This window comes from Palaemon carinicauda, chromosome 38, assembly GCF_036898095.1.
Source record: "Palaemon carinicauda isolate YSFRI2023 chromosome 38, ASM3689809v2, whole genome shotgun sequence".
NCBI lineage: Eukaryota > Metazoa > Arthropoda > Malacostraca > Decapoda > Palaemonidae > Palaemon > Palaemon carinicauda.
The window spans coordinates 67881421-67897574 of record NC_090762.1 but is presented as its reverse complement, the minus strand read 5'-3'; the positions used below and the strand labels follow the sequence as shown (position 1 = coordinate 67897574).

General features: G+C 47.0%; 1 protein-coding gene across 1 annotated transcript in view; it reads left to right on the top strand.

The window, feature by feature from the left end:
- The window catches only part of LOC137630701 (serine/threonine-protein kinase minibrain-like), a 168105-nt gene that overhangs the window by 113376 nt on the left and 38575 nt on the right, over positions 1-16154 (top strand). The window contains exon 7 of the mRNA XM_068362334.1: positions 15415-15507. Coding sequence (XP_068218435.1) covers positions 15415-15507 — 93 coding nt within the window. The remainder of the gene's footprint in view (positions 1-15414; positions 15508-16154) is intronic.

Genomic DNA, 16154 nt, shown 5'->3' with positions numbered 1-16154 from the left:
AGTACTGGGACCCACAGGTATGTACCGTTTGTGAAAAACTGGTGAAAGAGGCTTTTGATGACCAAAAGTCTACTGAGTCAAGGGACGCAGCAAGGGAGACGCTACGAAAATGGGTCAGGGGCTTCCAGAAGAACACCTCTGGCCCATACCTTCCTAATGAGAGGATGAGGGCTTGTCTTTTCCCTAGAGCATCTTCGGATGCGGTTATTCCCCAGGCTCAACCTGAGATTCCCTTTGTCCAGATTCCGGTAGAATCTGAAGTATCGGATGCCTTGGAGAGCATCCAATTAGAGGACAACATGTCAGTTGTCTCGGAGGAGACTGAGAACAATCTCCTAGTGGAGGAACTGGATCAGGTGGATGACGTACCACCTGAGGCCGAAGTCGAGAAAACCGAAACAATTTCGGTATCATCAGCCATGGTGACTGAGCCGGTGCCTTCGACTTCTTCCACTGCACCCCAGTTAGATTCCATCACGAGTACGTTGCACTCGCTGTTGTCTATGGTGCAGGACATTCAGAAGAAATCGTCCGAGAAAGAAGCTTCTCTTCGGACGGAAATGCATCAGCTGGTTGCAGCACGTTTAGCCCCGAAGAAGCTAAACGTCAAGGATCTCCCCGCCTTCTCTGACGTCAACCACTGGAGGTACGCAGAGCATATGCCTATGGTGGGGGGGAAGATCTTCCTCTCAGAGAAACTGGGCACTGTCCCAGTAGAGGAAGTTGAGTTTTGGCCCAGTAAAGGGTCCTATCCGGATTGCTATGTCCGTCTAAAGACGGAACCTGCATTCAAAGAGGAGACAGAGCCGAAGGAGACCATCGTCCTTGAACTCTCTAAGGCCCATACCTTATATACAACCACCTTGATGGAGAGGGCCTTTACTAGCCCCAAGGTGCCGGCTCTCAGCAAGAAGCACCCGTCCTTTATTGCTGACCCCAAACGTGCCTTTCCCTTTATGGACAAAGGGCTTAAGGCAGTTGAGGCAGGGAAACCTTGCCCTACACTGGAAGAGTGTAGACCCTTCTCCCTTGCCTTTCGATCAGACGATGCAGACTGGAAGGATGTCCACAACACCTTCACAGTCGGGAAGCTGGAGGCAGATATTGCCGGACGACAGTTCGGCGAAGACCTCCCGAAGTTGTCAGACTTTCTCCTGCGCAGGGAACAGGAGACAAAAGAACGTCTTGCTGCTTCCATGTCTCTGCAGACTGGCCTAGAGACTATGGCAAGCATTCCCGATACCCCAGACATGTACATGGTCTTCGCCAAATCTCATTTGGCGACAGTCACCAAGGACCTGTACAACTTTATTAAAGCCCGAAGGGCTTGCAGAGAGTTCGTGTTTGCCTCGGCTGCGGTGAGACACGAACCAAGGAAGCTGATAGCTTCCAACATCTGGGGAAAAGACCTCTTCCCAAGCGAAGTGGTCAAAGAGGTCGTGGACAAAGCCGCAACAGAGAACAGAAATCTTCTCTCTAAATGGGGCTTGTCCTCTAAAAGAAAATCTTCAGCTGATGAGGGTCCCCAGCCGAAGAATAAGTCGAAACGACCAAGAATGCCCTCTCGGCCGAGACAACAGCAACAGCTTCCCGTGGCCACGGTGCCCCAGACGGTGGCACAACCACCCACCACCTTCCAACTGGTGCCCCAAACGCTGGCGACCCAGTGCCTGTGTTCACCCCAGTTTTTGAAAGGCAGTCAACAACCTTTAGGCCGAAGTCTTGAGGCTCCTTTCGAGGATCCTCTAGACGCCCCTTCAGAGGTAGGGGCAACAAAGGTGGACGTGGCCAAGGAGGTAAATCCTCCAACCAGCACTCAAAGTGAGATGCTACTGATAGGAGGGAGACTTTTCCTCTTCCTGGATCGTTGGACCTTCAATCCCTGGGCCCACAGCCTAATCAAGAACGGACTAGGGTGGAGTTGGAGCTCAACTCCACCAAACTTCCATTAATTCTTCCAACACTCAACCCCCATACTGAAGAATATGTTCGGGAACTCTTGAACAAAAGAGTAATAAGGAAGGCGAAGTCCATCAGATTCCAAGGAAGGCTATTTTGTGTTCCGAAGAAGGACTCTGAAAAGCTCAGGGTCATTCTGGACTTATCACCACTCAACAAGTTCATAGTGAACTTCAAGTTCAAAATGGTGACGCTTCAACATATCAGGACCCTTTTGCCCAAACGGGCATACACAGTCTCCATAGACATGATGGATGCGTACTGGCATGTTCCAATCAGCCGTCAAGTTTCCCCCTACCTGGGATTCAAACTACAAAAAAGAAAGTATGTTTTCAGAGCCATGCCCTTCGGTCTGAACATAGCTCCAAGGGTATTCACCAAGCTTGCGAATGCAGTCATTCATCAACTACGCCTAAAGGGAATCCAGGTGGTAGCCTACCTGGACGACTGGCTGGTGTGGGCAGCATCCGAGGAAGAGTGCATGCAAGGTTCCAAGGAAGTGATCGGGTTCCTGGAACACTTAGGATTCAAGATCAACTTGGAAAAATCTCGGCTATCTCCAGCTCAAAAGTTTCAGTGGCTGGGCGTCCACTGGGACTTTCAGTCACACTGCCTTTCCATTCCGTCAAAGAAGAGGAAAGAGATAGCAGGATCTGTCAAAAGACTCCTTCAATCCGCCAGGATATCAAGAAGTCAACAGGAGAGAGTGTTGGGGTCCCTCCAGTTTGCCTCAGTGACAGATCCAGTATTGAGAGCACAATTAAAAGATGCATCAGAAGTTAGGAGAAAATATGCAACAAACGCTCGGAGAGATCTACAAAGACCGATGCCAAATCGTCTGCGATCACTACTCAGGCCATGGTCAGAGGCCAAGAACCTAAGAAACAAGGTACCCTTACAACCACCTCCACCGTCAGTCACCGTTCACACGGATGCCCCAAAAGAAGGGTGGGGAGGTCATTCTCATCATTGGAAAGTCCAAGGAACCTGGTCTCCCCTCTTCAAAACCTTCCACATCAATTTTCTGGAAGCCATGGCAGTTTTTCTCTCTCTGAAGAAACTGAAACTCCGCTGCTCAATCCACATCCGTCTGGTTCTAGACAGCGAAGTCATAATGAGATGCCTAAACCGACAGGGCTCAAGATCCGCCTCACATAAACCAAGTGATACTGGCCATCCTCCCTCTAGCGGAGAAGAAGAGATGGCACTTGTCAGCAGTCCACCTTCAAGGGTTCCGCAATGTGACAGCGGACGCTCTATCCAGGATCAACCCGATAGAGTCAGAATGGTCCCTAGATGCAAGATCATTCTCTTTCATATTACGCAAAGTCCCAGGACTGCAGATAGACCTCTTCGCAATGAGCGACAAGAAGAAGCTACCCCGGTACGTAGCCCCGTACGAGGATCCTCTAGCGGAAGCAATGGATGTAATATCCATAGATTGGAACAGATGGTCCAAGATCTACCTATTCCCTCCAACCAATCTTCTGCTGAAAGTCCTCGACAAACTGAGATCCTTTGGAGGGACAGCAGCAATAGTGGCCCAACAGCGTCTGGTTCCCTCTAGTAACGGAACTACGCCTGAAGCTGATCCCGTTGCCGGACCCAGTTCTGACTCAGCAAGTGTAGAAATTGACTGTCTCAGCTTCATCAGAGAAAACCCAGAACCTTCATATCATGATTTTCTCGCCTTAGCGGTCAAGAAACGGTTTGGGATTTCTAGGGACAGTATTAACTTCTTAGAAGAATACAAGTCAAAGTCAACAAGAAGACAATATGAGTCTTCCTGGAAGAAGTGGGTGGCCCCTGTCAAGGCGAAGAAACCTAAGGAGATTTCTACGGATTTCTGTTTGTCCTTCTTCATCCATCTTCATGAACAAGGTTTAGCAGCCAATACAATTACTACATGTAAATCTGCCCTTGCCAGACCAATGCTTTACGCCTTCCAGGTAGACTTTTCCAATGAAATCTTCAACAAGATTCCTAAAGCCTGCGCTAAACTTCGGCCCGCAGCTCCTCCAAAGCCCATTTCATGGTCTTTGGATAACGTTCTTCACTTAGCATCAACCCTGAACAATGAAGATTGCTCGCTGAAAGACTCAACTCAAAAGGTGATATTCTTATTTGGCCTAGCCTCAGGAGCCAGAGTTAGTGAAATAGTGGCCCTCCCGAGGGATGATGGCCACATTCAGTTCACAGACAGCGGAGAACTGAACCTCTTTCCGGACCCGACGTTTCTCGCCAAGAACGAGCTGCCCTCTGAAGGAATGCCTAAAGGTCTATCTTCGTAGAACTTCAGACTTTAAGGGAGGTCAGCTTTTCGGGGGAGAGACTTCCAGTTCAACGTTATCCTTGAAACAGTTAAGGGTGAAAATCACCTATTTTATACGCAGAGCGGATCCAGACAGTACACCCGCAGGTCATGATCTGAGAAAAGTTGCCTCGTCTCTGAATTTCTTTCAGACGATGTCATTTGAAAACCTTCGTGCTTATACTGGATGGAAGTCGTCCAGAATTTTCTTCAAACACTACGCGAAGCAATTGCAAGAAATAAAATTTCATGTGGTGGCAGCAGGCAGTGTAATAAAACCTGCCGCTTGATTACTGCGAAGAACAGTGCACTATTTGGGACTTGTAGTGAAGGGTGTACATGATAGACTCTCAAGGCATATCATGTTGAGTATTGTGTTTAGTGATGACACTATAGACTGTTCTATTTACACGGGTGACTTTAAGCATAACAGACTGACACAAGTGCCAGGCATACCTATATGCACAGTGTTCCTAGTAACAACAGAATACATAGTGAAATTCTTATATTTCCCATAGAGTGGCTGGTGTTTCCTTTTCAGGTGAAACTGATTTTTATTTCTGTTATTACTGTTTATGCTTCTATGCAGAATTGTTCAGTGTACTGTAATATGTAATTAAATACAACTATGATTTCTAAATTTATTGTAATAAACAATAGAAGGAATCTTTACGTCTCTTTTGCCTCAAACATTCTAGTTTAAGAATAAAGTCAGAGCATCCTTGATTCTTTTAATATTTAAGAGATTATTAAGATTACTATTGTTCCAAGCAAACAGGTTAGAACTGATTATACTAGACTGTTCATTTTACTGTTTATGGTTTCCTACACGTATATAAACCTGTCTGTCTCTTTAACAACAGACCCGGGAGGTACCAGTAACCTGCACAGGTCAATACCATCCAAGTACAAATTATTCTTTACGTATATGATGACACTAATATACAAACTGTTTGCTAGATTGTTTCCTTGAACGCACAATCCTCGGGTTTTTTCCTTGAGTCTGCCCAGACTCTTCCCTGTAGGGGGCAGGAAGCACTGACATATTTCATGATCAGCTGATTGATGGATAACGGTAACATCAAGTGTCTCTAGGTCTAGAAGATTGAAAGGAAAAATTTATCTCGAGATGAATGGCATTATTGAAAATCCAGATACATTAATGCTCTGGTAAACTTCCATCACGACGACATGGCCTGAGCCCAAAAAATGGATTTTGAGCGAAGTGAAAAATCTATTTTTGGGTGAGGTAGCCATGTCGTCCTGATGGACCCACCCTCTTTTTGACAAAAGGATAATGAATCCCTCCCTATGGTACTGTATCTGCAAAAACCTACAAAGCTATAAAGAATGGCTTAGTGGCACCGCGCGGTGGCGATTTAGCGCATTATTTACAGTACGGTAGGAGCATCGCCTCTTTAATGACTCTCCTTTATTCTTGCCACTTTTCCCCTCAAAGCGAAAGCGCTATTAGGGGTGTAGATAGCTATGAGACATGTCAAGAATACGTCTTCTGATATTACGCGATATCCCTTTTTAAAATTTTAAGGGATATTCGCTCCAGGAGTTAGAATTCTGGATACCTTTGGTAAATTCTCTGGGATATATCACTGTAGTCAAATATACCTAGGAAGCTACTAATGAAGGAACTTCCATCGGGACGACATGGCTACCTCACCCAAAAATAGATTTTTCGCTTCGCTCAAAATCTGTTTAATAGGAGTATGATTTCAGTGTAGCTGGAATGGATCTGTTTGAACTTTATTGCTAGGTGTCGGTAGTTACTAGTGGGTGGGGGGGAGTGACCTTCCTTCACCTAGCACTTAGGGGGTGAATGAGGCTGGAAGTAAAGCTTAAAAGACTCAGTTGTTCCGTAACTGACATACAAATCACGTTATTTAATAGGGGTTATTACTTTCGGCGTAGCTGAAATGACGAGCCATTAAAATTTTAACGAGGGTTTACTACCCCACCGCTAGTTAGCGGAGGGTAGAAGGGTAGCCTTCCCCCCCCCCCCACACACACACACACCTGTGCTTGAGCTCACTTTACTTTTGTTCGGAGCGAGAACGGTTGTTGCCTCTCTCTCTCCTTGCCTATTTTGGAATGCCATTAATTTTTGTCTTTTTACTTACTTTTTCTTATACTTGTAGTATATATACTGTATAAACATTCTTTATGTTTATGTATATATTTGGGTATAGAAATGTAGTAAGTTTTCTTTTCAGTGTTTGTGCTGTGTGTGTGATGTACGACAACGACACTTGCATAGCAAGGCCACCACAGTTCCGCTTCGTGGGGATCGACCTCTCCCTCTCTGGTCCATCGGTCTTCCCGTCGACATATTTACGTTAACTCTGCCGCCGCAGGGGCGTCATCGCCTGGACCCTCTTCATTCATCTATTATCTTCGCTTTTCCTCTTTTCCTACGGGAAACTTGGATTCTCAGCGAAGGGAATGTGGCCTTTTTTTTAGCTTGACTATGGTCTCTCTCTACTCGAGGTCGTTCACCTTTACTACAACTACTTACTATTACGGTAGCTCCTTTCCCGTTGCGGGTTAGATTCCTATTCCGTTTGTTTGTTTCAATTATTTTTAGTGAAATCTAATTGTATTTTAACTTTTCAGCTTTTTCCATGGGGAACACTTCCCTTCGGGGGCTCAGTGGTTCAAACTATTATATTCTTAGACGATTAGATAATTATAATTCTGTTATAATTCTGTTTTTATTACAGTTACTTCGTCGCCCCCTTCTCCCGTGGATGTCATCTGGAGAAGGTGGGCGCATACTTAATTCTTATTTTATGTTTTTCCCTCGGGGTTCCTCTTCGGAGTTCCTCCCTAGGGAATTTCTGTTAAAATAATTATTTAATATTATTTTCCCAGTTAACCATGCAGTTTTTCTTTGTTCGACTAGAGAGTGCCAACGAAGCAGAGCTGTCCTGTTCATGCCTGGGGATTCTGCTGTCGCTGCCGTCCCTCAGAGGACGTCGTCATGGGCGCTATCCCTTCTCTTAGAAGTTCTCCCGTGACAACATGCCAGCACTTCAGATCATCTTAGAACGCTAATGGAGGTTCGCCTCCAGGGGTTGGACAACTTCCCTTCCGAGGGAGGTTTCCTCCCCAGGTGTGAGGTATTCTCCCTTCAGAGGGAGAACTCCCCATACCTTAATAAATTCATCGCCTTCGACTACTGTTGCTGCCCTGCGGCCAGACTTTTCTCCCCCCTTGCTGAGTTTCTCTTCCTTCAGGGGTGGAGCACAGTCTTGGCAAGTCTCTTCTACGAAGTGTTCACCTCTCTCGTTCGCGAGAGAGGCCACTCATAGAGACTTCTCTTCGGAGAATCGCTACTGCTAAGGTCAACTTGCTGATCCACCAGCCCTAAGGGTCGTCACCACGAGTGTCTTCAGGTCTCTTCTACGAAGTGTCACCTCTCTCCTTCGCGAGAGAGACCACTCATAGAGACTCCTCTTCGGAGGATTGCTACTGATAAGGTCAGCTTGCTGATCCAATGACCCTAAGGGGCGTCACCACGAGTGTCTTCAAGTCTCTTCTACGAAGGGCACCTCTCTCGTTCGCGGGAGAGGTCTCTCATAGAGACTCCGCCTCGGAGAATCAGGCAGAACTTCCAGTAACCTGAACCTTGTGCTGCAACATGGTCCTTTGGACTTCGGTCCTGGACTCTAACACGGACCTTTTACAGTCCCATCGGTGGATGCTGGCCCTTCCAAAGGGCACATCCCAGTTCCTGATCTTCCTGCCAGCTGACCTACCGATCCACCAGTGCAACCTTGCGCTGCAACGAAGGACTTCGGCCCTGGACTCTAAAGCAGACCTGCTTACGGTCCTCATCGGGGGATGTCCGCCCTCTTTTTAGGACACATCCCTGTTCCTGATCGTCCTGCCAGCTGACCCTTCAACCTACTAGCGCGCGCCGATCGTCATACGCCCGCAAGCGCCGACGATCTTCTTACGCTCGCAAGCGCCGACGATCTTCTTACGCGCACAAGCGCCTACGATCTTCTTACGCGCGTAAGCGCCGACGATCTTCTTACGCACGCAAGCGCCGACTATCTTCTTCCGCGCGCAAGCGCCGACGATCTTCTTACGCGTGTAAGCGCCGACAATCGTCCGTGCGCAGGTACCGATGGTTTCCCGCGCCCGCTCGCCGATCTTCTTATGCGCGCAAGTGCCGATGATCTTCTTACGCGCGCAAGCGCCGACGATCTTACGCGCGCAAGCGCCGACGATCTTCTTACGCTCGCAAGCGCCGACGATCTTACGCGCGCAAGCGCCGACGATCTTACGCGCGCAAGCGCCGACGATCTTACGCTCGCAAGCGCCGACGATCTTTTCCGCGCCCAATCGCCGACAATGGTACTAATGGTCACCCGCGCGCGGGTACTAATGGTCTCCCGCTCACAGGTACTAATGGTCTCCCGCGCGCGGGTACTAATGGTCTCCCGCGCGCGGGTACTAATGGTCACCCGCGCGCGGGTACTAATGATCTCCCGCGCGGGTACTAATGGTCTCTCGCGCGTGGGTACTAATGGTCTCCCGCGAGCGCGCCAACAGTCTTGAGCGTGAGCCGATAGTCTTCCGAGCGCGCGCCAACAAACTCGTACGCGCGCGTGCGTGCCAACATTCTGGTACGCGACTACGCGCCGACGATCTTTTATTTTCGCCCGCACGGGCTCTTCATTCTGATCCTGCACGTCAATCCGATTCCTGCGTACTCTATGAAGTCTCGCCCGCACGCCCGCGCTCGCGAGTGCTCCAGCAGTCTCCCGCCCGCGAGCCCCGGGTATTCCCCATTGCGCGAGCGCCAGCGCAATCGCCAATACCCTCCCACGAGGGAGGCTGCAGGACAACACGCAGTAAGGGCGCCATCACCTCATTCCCCATCACCTCATTCCCCATCACCTCATTCCCCATCCCCCCCCCCCCCCCCTGCATGCGCTTGCCAGTAGGGGGGAAGGTTCCAGAAAGGTCCAGGGACATTTCTTCCTTATCTTCTTTCTTCTTACAGGCGACTCCCCCTCCAGAGGGAGTGTCTGACAGCGCAGCCGTCAGCCCTGGTTTGGGGCTCTAATCAGAGCGGTAGCACAGGCTTTCAAGCCTGTTCTCTCTGAGTTGAGCCACAATCCTTGGCTGCATCCACTCCCTTGAGGAGGAAAAGAGGAGTTTCGGACGCGGTAACTTCTCCGAGGACGAAGCTGTCTTCGAGGCAGGCTCCCTCCCCCTCAGACTTTTCTCCCTTCCCTTCGGACGACGATTTCCCGTCCTCAGGAGAGTCACGTGAGGTGAGACGTTCCCCCATCACACCATTGAGGGAAACCCCACCTCGCGCGGTAAAGTCTTCTCGAATAAGGGTGGAGAAGAGCCTGCCTCCGTCGTTATTGGAGTCCTGCATCCCTCCCAGGAGGGAGTAAAAGGACTCCAAGACAACACCGGGAGGCCCCTAGCACCGAAATCTACAGGCTCAGACATTCTTCCGTTATGGGACAAGAAAGGCAAGAAGTCCTCCAGGGGAGGGAAGAATCCTAGAGGGAGCAGCCGAGGCCGCAAACGCTAGGATTGGCAGTCCCCCTGCATGTCCGCCAGTGTGGGGAGGCCTACAAGGTTGCGCAGACAGGTGGCAGCAACTCGGGGCCGATTCCTGGACGATTGCCGTAATCAGTCAGGGATATCGCGTCCCGTTCACAACATCTCTACCTCCCCTGAGGACGAATCTGTTGTCATTTAGCTCCCTTGCCATGGGATCAGCAAGGGGCCGGGCCTTTAGGGCAGAGGTCCAGATTAAAGCAAACTCCGTTCAGCATGGAGATCGCAAACACGATCAGTCTTGCAGTGAAGCCGCAAGACTTCATGTGTATACTGGATCTGAAGGACATATACTTCCAGATCCCAGTCCATCCTTCTTCAAGGAAGTACTTAGGATTCAGCCTAGACCACAAGGGGTACCAGTTCAAGGTGCTGTGTTTCGGTCTCTCCACAGCACCACAGGGTTTCACCAGAAGTGTTCACCCTAATATCATCGTGGGCACACAGGATCGGTATCCGTCTCCTCCGTTAACTGGATGACTGGCTAATCCTAGCAGACTCGGAGTCATCCCTTCTTCGACACCGAGACAAACTTCTAGGACTTTGCCAGGATCTGGGGATCATGGTAAATCTCGGGAAGTCCTCTCTGCTTCCCACTCAAAGACTGGTTTACCTAGGCATGATTATAGACACCAATCTCCACAAAGCCTTCCCATCAGACGACAGAATAGCAAGGCTGAGAGGGGTCGCAAGCCCTTTCCTCAATCGAGAAGAGCTTCCAACCTAATCGTGGTTATGTCTCCTTGGTCACCTTTCATCCTTGGCTCGTCTAGTTCCCAACGTTCGCCTTAGGATGAGATCTCTCCAGCGGTGGCTCAAGTCCCGGTGGAATCAAGGTTGCGATTCCCTGGACGTCATGATCCCTATGGGTCCTGCAGAACGGACGGACCGCCAGTGGTGGGTGACAGACGAGAACCTACGAAGAGGAGTGGATCTTCTCGTCCTTCCCCCGGATTTAATGCTGTTTTCGGACCTTCAAAGAAAGAGGGGGACCCACGTTCTGTACCACAGGACCTCAGGCCTGTGGTCAGAATCAGAAAAGTGCCTCCATATAAATCGTCTAGAGATGAAGGCCGGTTTGTTGGCCCTTCAGCAGTTCCAACAATACATGGCAGGTTGCTCTGTGGTGGTAATAAGCGACAACACCACAGTAGTGGCTTACATCAACAAGCAAGGAGGTACCTTTTCGAAGCAGCTATCCCATCTTGCAGTAGAGATACTGAGATGGACTGAAGTCCGCTCGATTCTACTATCGGCGCGTTTCATTCTAGACAAGAGGAATATGCTCACCGACAATCTCAGCAGAGCGTCTCAGATAGTGAGTATCGAGTGGTCTTTGTGTCATTTAGTAGCCAACAAAGTCCTGACTTTGTGGGGTTCCCTGACTGTGGATCTGTTCGCGACAGCGCTGATCTTCAAGATTCCACTGTACATCCCCCCAGTCCCGAATTCTAAGGCGCTCTGACAAGATGCCTCCCAACAACGGGGGGACAACATGGACGTGTACGCCTTTCCCCCGTTCTGTCTGATGAGAAGGGTGCTCAACAAGACCAGAATATCGATCAATTTTTCAATGACCCTCATAGCTCCGCTATGGCATCACTCGGAATGGTTTCCGGACCTTCTGCAATTCCTAACGTAACTTCCGAGAGAATTCCTTCCACGACACGATCTACTCAGACAATCACATGCCAGCATCTTCCACAAAGCCGTAGCTTCGCTACGACTTCACACCTGGTAACTATCCAGCATCTCCTCGCTGAGAGGGGATTTTTCGCAACAAGTTGCGAGTAGGATATCTGGACATCTGCGAAAATCATCCGCATCTGTCTACCAGGCAAAGTGGAGAGTCTTCTGTGGTTGGTGTCGTGGAAGGGGTATCTCTACACTCGATGCCACTATTCCAGCAATAGCGGAGTTCCTTGTGTATTTGCGGGAAGAAAATGCGCCTTTCAGTCTCGGGGGTGAAAGGCTATCGCTCAGCTTAAGTCTAGCCTTCAGGCTCAAAGAAATGATCTTTTTTTCCTCGCTGGAACTTTCCCTACTCATACGAGGTTATGAACTTACTGCCCTCAGTCAGATGTGAGACCCCCTCCATTGAACGTGGTTGGAGTTCTCAGGTCTCTTAAGAGACCTCACTATGAACCAGTACGCCAGGCTTTAGTTCTCCACCTAACTGGAAGACGGAAGACATCACCCATGCAAGGGTATGGGAGGGAGGTAACGTTCAAATTCGTCCCTGAGTTTGGTGCTAAGACTTAAAATCAGGGGGTGCCGGACGCTCGGTTCGACTCCTTCCGGATTCGAGTCTCCGTTCTGTAACAGATGTCCGAGACCTTCTACTGCGCCCAATAAGGAGTCTGAGGCTATATCTCAGAAGAACGGCTGCAGTCTGTCCCCAGGTGCAAGCAATGTTAGCACTGGGAGGATTAAGAGAAGGGTCACCAAGAACACCATCTCGGCATGGATTCCTAGGTTGATCCATCTGTCCCTGAATCCAGACCCTCCTCCGTCACGTCGCCCTAGAGCACATGATGTCAAGGGTGTAGCAACGTCCCTGGCCTTCAAGAGAAATTTCTCAGTGATGCAGGTCCTTCAAGCTGGGTTGTGGAAACGTCAGACGACCTTCACAGCCCACTACCTGCACGACGTGACCCACAGGAGGCTCGATACATTTTCTATCGGCCCTGTGGTGGCTGCACAACAGCTGGTTTAAAACCTCAGCCTCCTTATTGGACAAGTAGCAGAAGGTTGAGGGCATTGTTACCCGGTCTTAGTCTGCATGAATGAAAAGATTTGTCTGGCCCTTACTCTTTTCTTCATCCTCCCCTCTCCTGGGGAAAGCAGCATCCTGGGTTCTCTGCACAGCTGACCTCAAACCACTGCAGGTAAACCATGTTTCCTTGTGTTCCGAATATTAAGATAATACTGTCACGTCCCCATACCCTGGCGAGGTGGTATTGGGAGAGTCCTAGCCTAAAGTTTCCTTCTAAGGGACTACAAGCCAACTTCGTAGGACGAGTCACACTTTATTTTACCTTTACACACAGCTTGCGTAGGCCACAGTCCTTGCGTAGCAAGGTTCTAGCGAGGTGCAGGGACTCCTTATTGCTGTGTGCGAATACACTCAAATATTGAGTCCCCGGGCAAAGCCAAAAGCCAGTATTAGCAGGGACTTTCCACCCTTCCTAATGGGTGAGTCACCCCTATTAAATAGCATGGTTTGTATTTCAGTTACGGAACAAATGACAAATTCGTAGGTAATTTGTATTTTTCCTAACTATACAAACCTTAGCTATTTAATCAAACTTGCCCGCCAGCCCTATCCCCCTTGAAGTCCTACCTCCAAGCAAAGTGAGCTCAAGCACAGGTGTGTGAGAGGGGGGGGGGGTTAGAAGGCTACCCCCGCTAACTAGCGGTGGGGTAGTAAACCCTCGTTAAAATTTTAATGGCTCGTCATTTCAGCTATGCCGAAAGTAATAACTCCTATTAAATAGCTAAGGTTTGTATAGTTAGGAAAAATACAAATTACCTATGAATTTGTCATCTTTCTAATGTTAGAAAAAGAACAAAATTCTTTAAAAAATTTGGAATTTGTTCCTATACTTATACAAACCCTTGTCCTTTAATAGGAGACTTATCCTAGGGAGGGAGGAAGTTCGTATAACCAAGCTGACTGGAATAAAAGCCTTGGATGTCCTACCACTTTGACCTAGGGAGATGCAAAAGTGTTGGCTCATATCCACTGACCAACAACTAGAAAGAAATTCATGTGATGGGCTAGGTTACTGTCTGACGATAGTCGGTCAGTGGAGAAATTTGGCATAAATTATCTGTTCAAAGAGTGTCGTCAATATAAAGTAATTGTTTCGTCCACCTTGGTTCCATCTTCCTCATAAGATGCATTGGGAGATATTTCATATTTATCCATACAGAAAAACTGCTTGGTTTGGTAACTTACCTGTATCAATGTCCAATCCAGCGATGACTATTATAGCTGAGATGCTTCTTGTTTCATGAAGGAGTTAAGTTTGTTACAGTCAATGACCTTCAGCACTGGACTTACTGATTTCTTTTTAAAGGCTTAGCTTAGAACCAATCTCTCTTGACTTTGTGAGAACAAAGTTGGCCAAAAAAAAAAAAAAAAAAGACCATAAAGAATGGGGGTCCATATCCTATGACTACTCCATTGATAATAACCCTCTAAAGGACATTCTTTTCCTTTCTGTGAGCTCTCTCTTAGGCAAATTTCTGGCAGATTGGTATAAATTTTGTCTCTTTGGTATTGTGGGTGTAGACATTGATTTTTTCACTTCTCTTTTTTGACAGTATTGCTGTTTTATCCATTATTTTTGGACATCTGCTCTTATTCAAGTATTATCTATAGTCAGATTTGACTATAGTTCTCTGAGCCCTGCTTTATTATTTTCATTTTTACTGATAGTTACCTGCTTGGGAAAGGTTTCATCCGTACAAGCTTTTTTGTGGAATGCCTTGTTGATGCCCTCCCATGTATGGTATCATTGATTATTCATGTTGGTTATTGAAAGTTATAATTGTAGTGGTCTCTATAATTTGATATGAAAAACCAGACTGAGTTAGAAGAGTGCTAAATAATTGGATGAAATTTAGTTTAGCACTTCACGTACTGAAAGGTTCTTGAAAGCTAAAGTAGAACCAGTCTCTCTCGAGTTAGTGAGTATAAGGTCGGGCAAAAAAGAGCATAAAGAATGGGGGTCCACATCCTGCTGGGACCTAAACCTGTTGGAATTATGGCCATGTGTATCAGGCAAGTCGGCATGTCTGTACATGGTGGTAACCCCTCCCCCCAAAAGCACGAGTAGTCCCTTTGGTTTTTGCCGAAGTTACGTACACATGTATCTTCTATGTTTAACAAAGCTTGGCTGTTATCAATATATTTTCTTTTTCTGTTCAGTATGTATTTGTGTGAGTGATATAGAGGCATCTAGTATAGGCACGCTGTCTCTAGCTGGAGTTGAGCACAGCGAACCTGGCCCTAATTACCGCAGGTTTATGCCCCTGTCCGTGGAGTCCTCCGTGACAAATTCTTGCATCAAGGCCCAATACTGTATTCCAGTCTTCACTGTTATCTTACTTCTATAGTAAAGAACTCAGGTTTGAATAGTTACTAGAAATACAGATTACTTTAAAAATGTGTCATTTCTTCCTTACTGGCTACTAATCTTGGCTAGTGAATAAGAGTTTTTATCTCTTTGAATATAAGTTATTTAACCTTCAAGGATTAAGTCTTCATATTTGAAATAATGTACTTTTTTATTTCTCTGCTAATTTTCATTGTAATAAATTAAAAGTATTAGAATTACTTATTGCATCAATCTTTATTAGGTAGTGCATCAGTTAAAATTGCCAAAGTTATAGCACTTTATTAATATAGTAGCTGCTCTTATATTGAGTGATTGCTTTGTATATCCACAAAAAATACGGTTGTCATTAAATATTGCTGTCAACTGAATATTTATTTTTACCATGGATTAAGATGTTTTTTTAATTTTTAACAGGTTGATATGTGGAGTTTAGGATGCTTATTAGCTGAATGTTACCTTGGGGAACCTTTGTTTATGGGAAAGTCCAAAAAAGAAATTTTAAATAAGGTAAGTGAGCATATTTGCAAGGAATGATTCACTGAATATCTAATTGGGCCTACACAACACAAACCTTCAGTAATAAGAGTATAATCTCAGCAAATCTGGAATAGCCTATTAAACTTTTAACGAGGTAGTAATTGTAGGTGAATGGTAGGCCCTGCCCACCCACCAGGGAGTGTAACCCTCACTTTAACATATTCCAGAGATGCGATACTGTAGCTGAAAACAATCTTTCATTTCCTGAAACAGGCACCAAAATTATCATATACTTATTGGGGATTGCTCTTGGTAAATGGTGTCACGTCATATATGTTTCACCTTGTAGATTCTGCATTTGGAACTATGTATCTACTCAATAGCTTCTTTGTACCATAATATTAGTCCTGGAATCATAGTTAGGGTAAAAAGTTCTTTATCACGGCCACCATTAGTCTAATATATTTTTGGGTGTACATATAGGCAGTAGGTCTCTACATTTTGCCACACAATGTCTTCTTACCATGTGGACTGCTTACAGAAGTCTGTACAGACTGCATGCTGTCATCTGAAGTATCTTTTTTGTTTTATTAATGATCGAAGCTCTCAGAAATGAATATTCTGGGCCAGACTGGGCCAGAAGATCCTATCCTTTTTTCCACAAGTGCTCCTGTCCA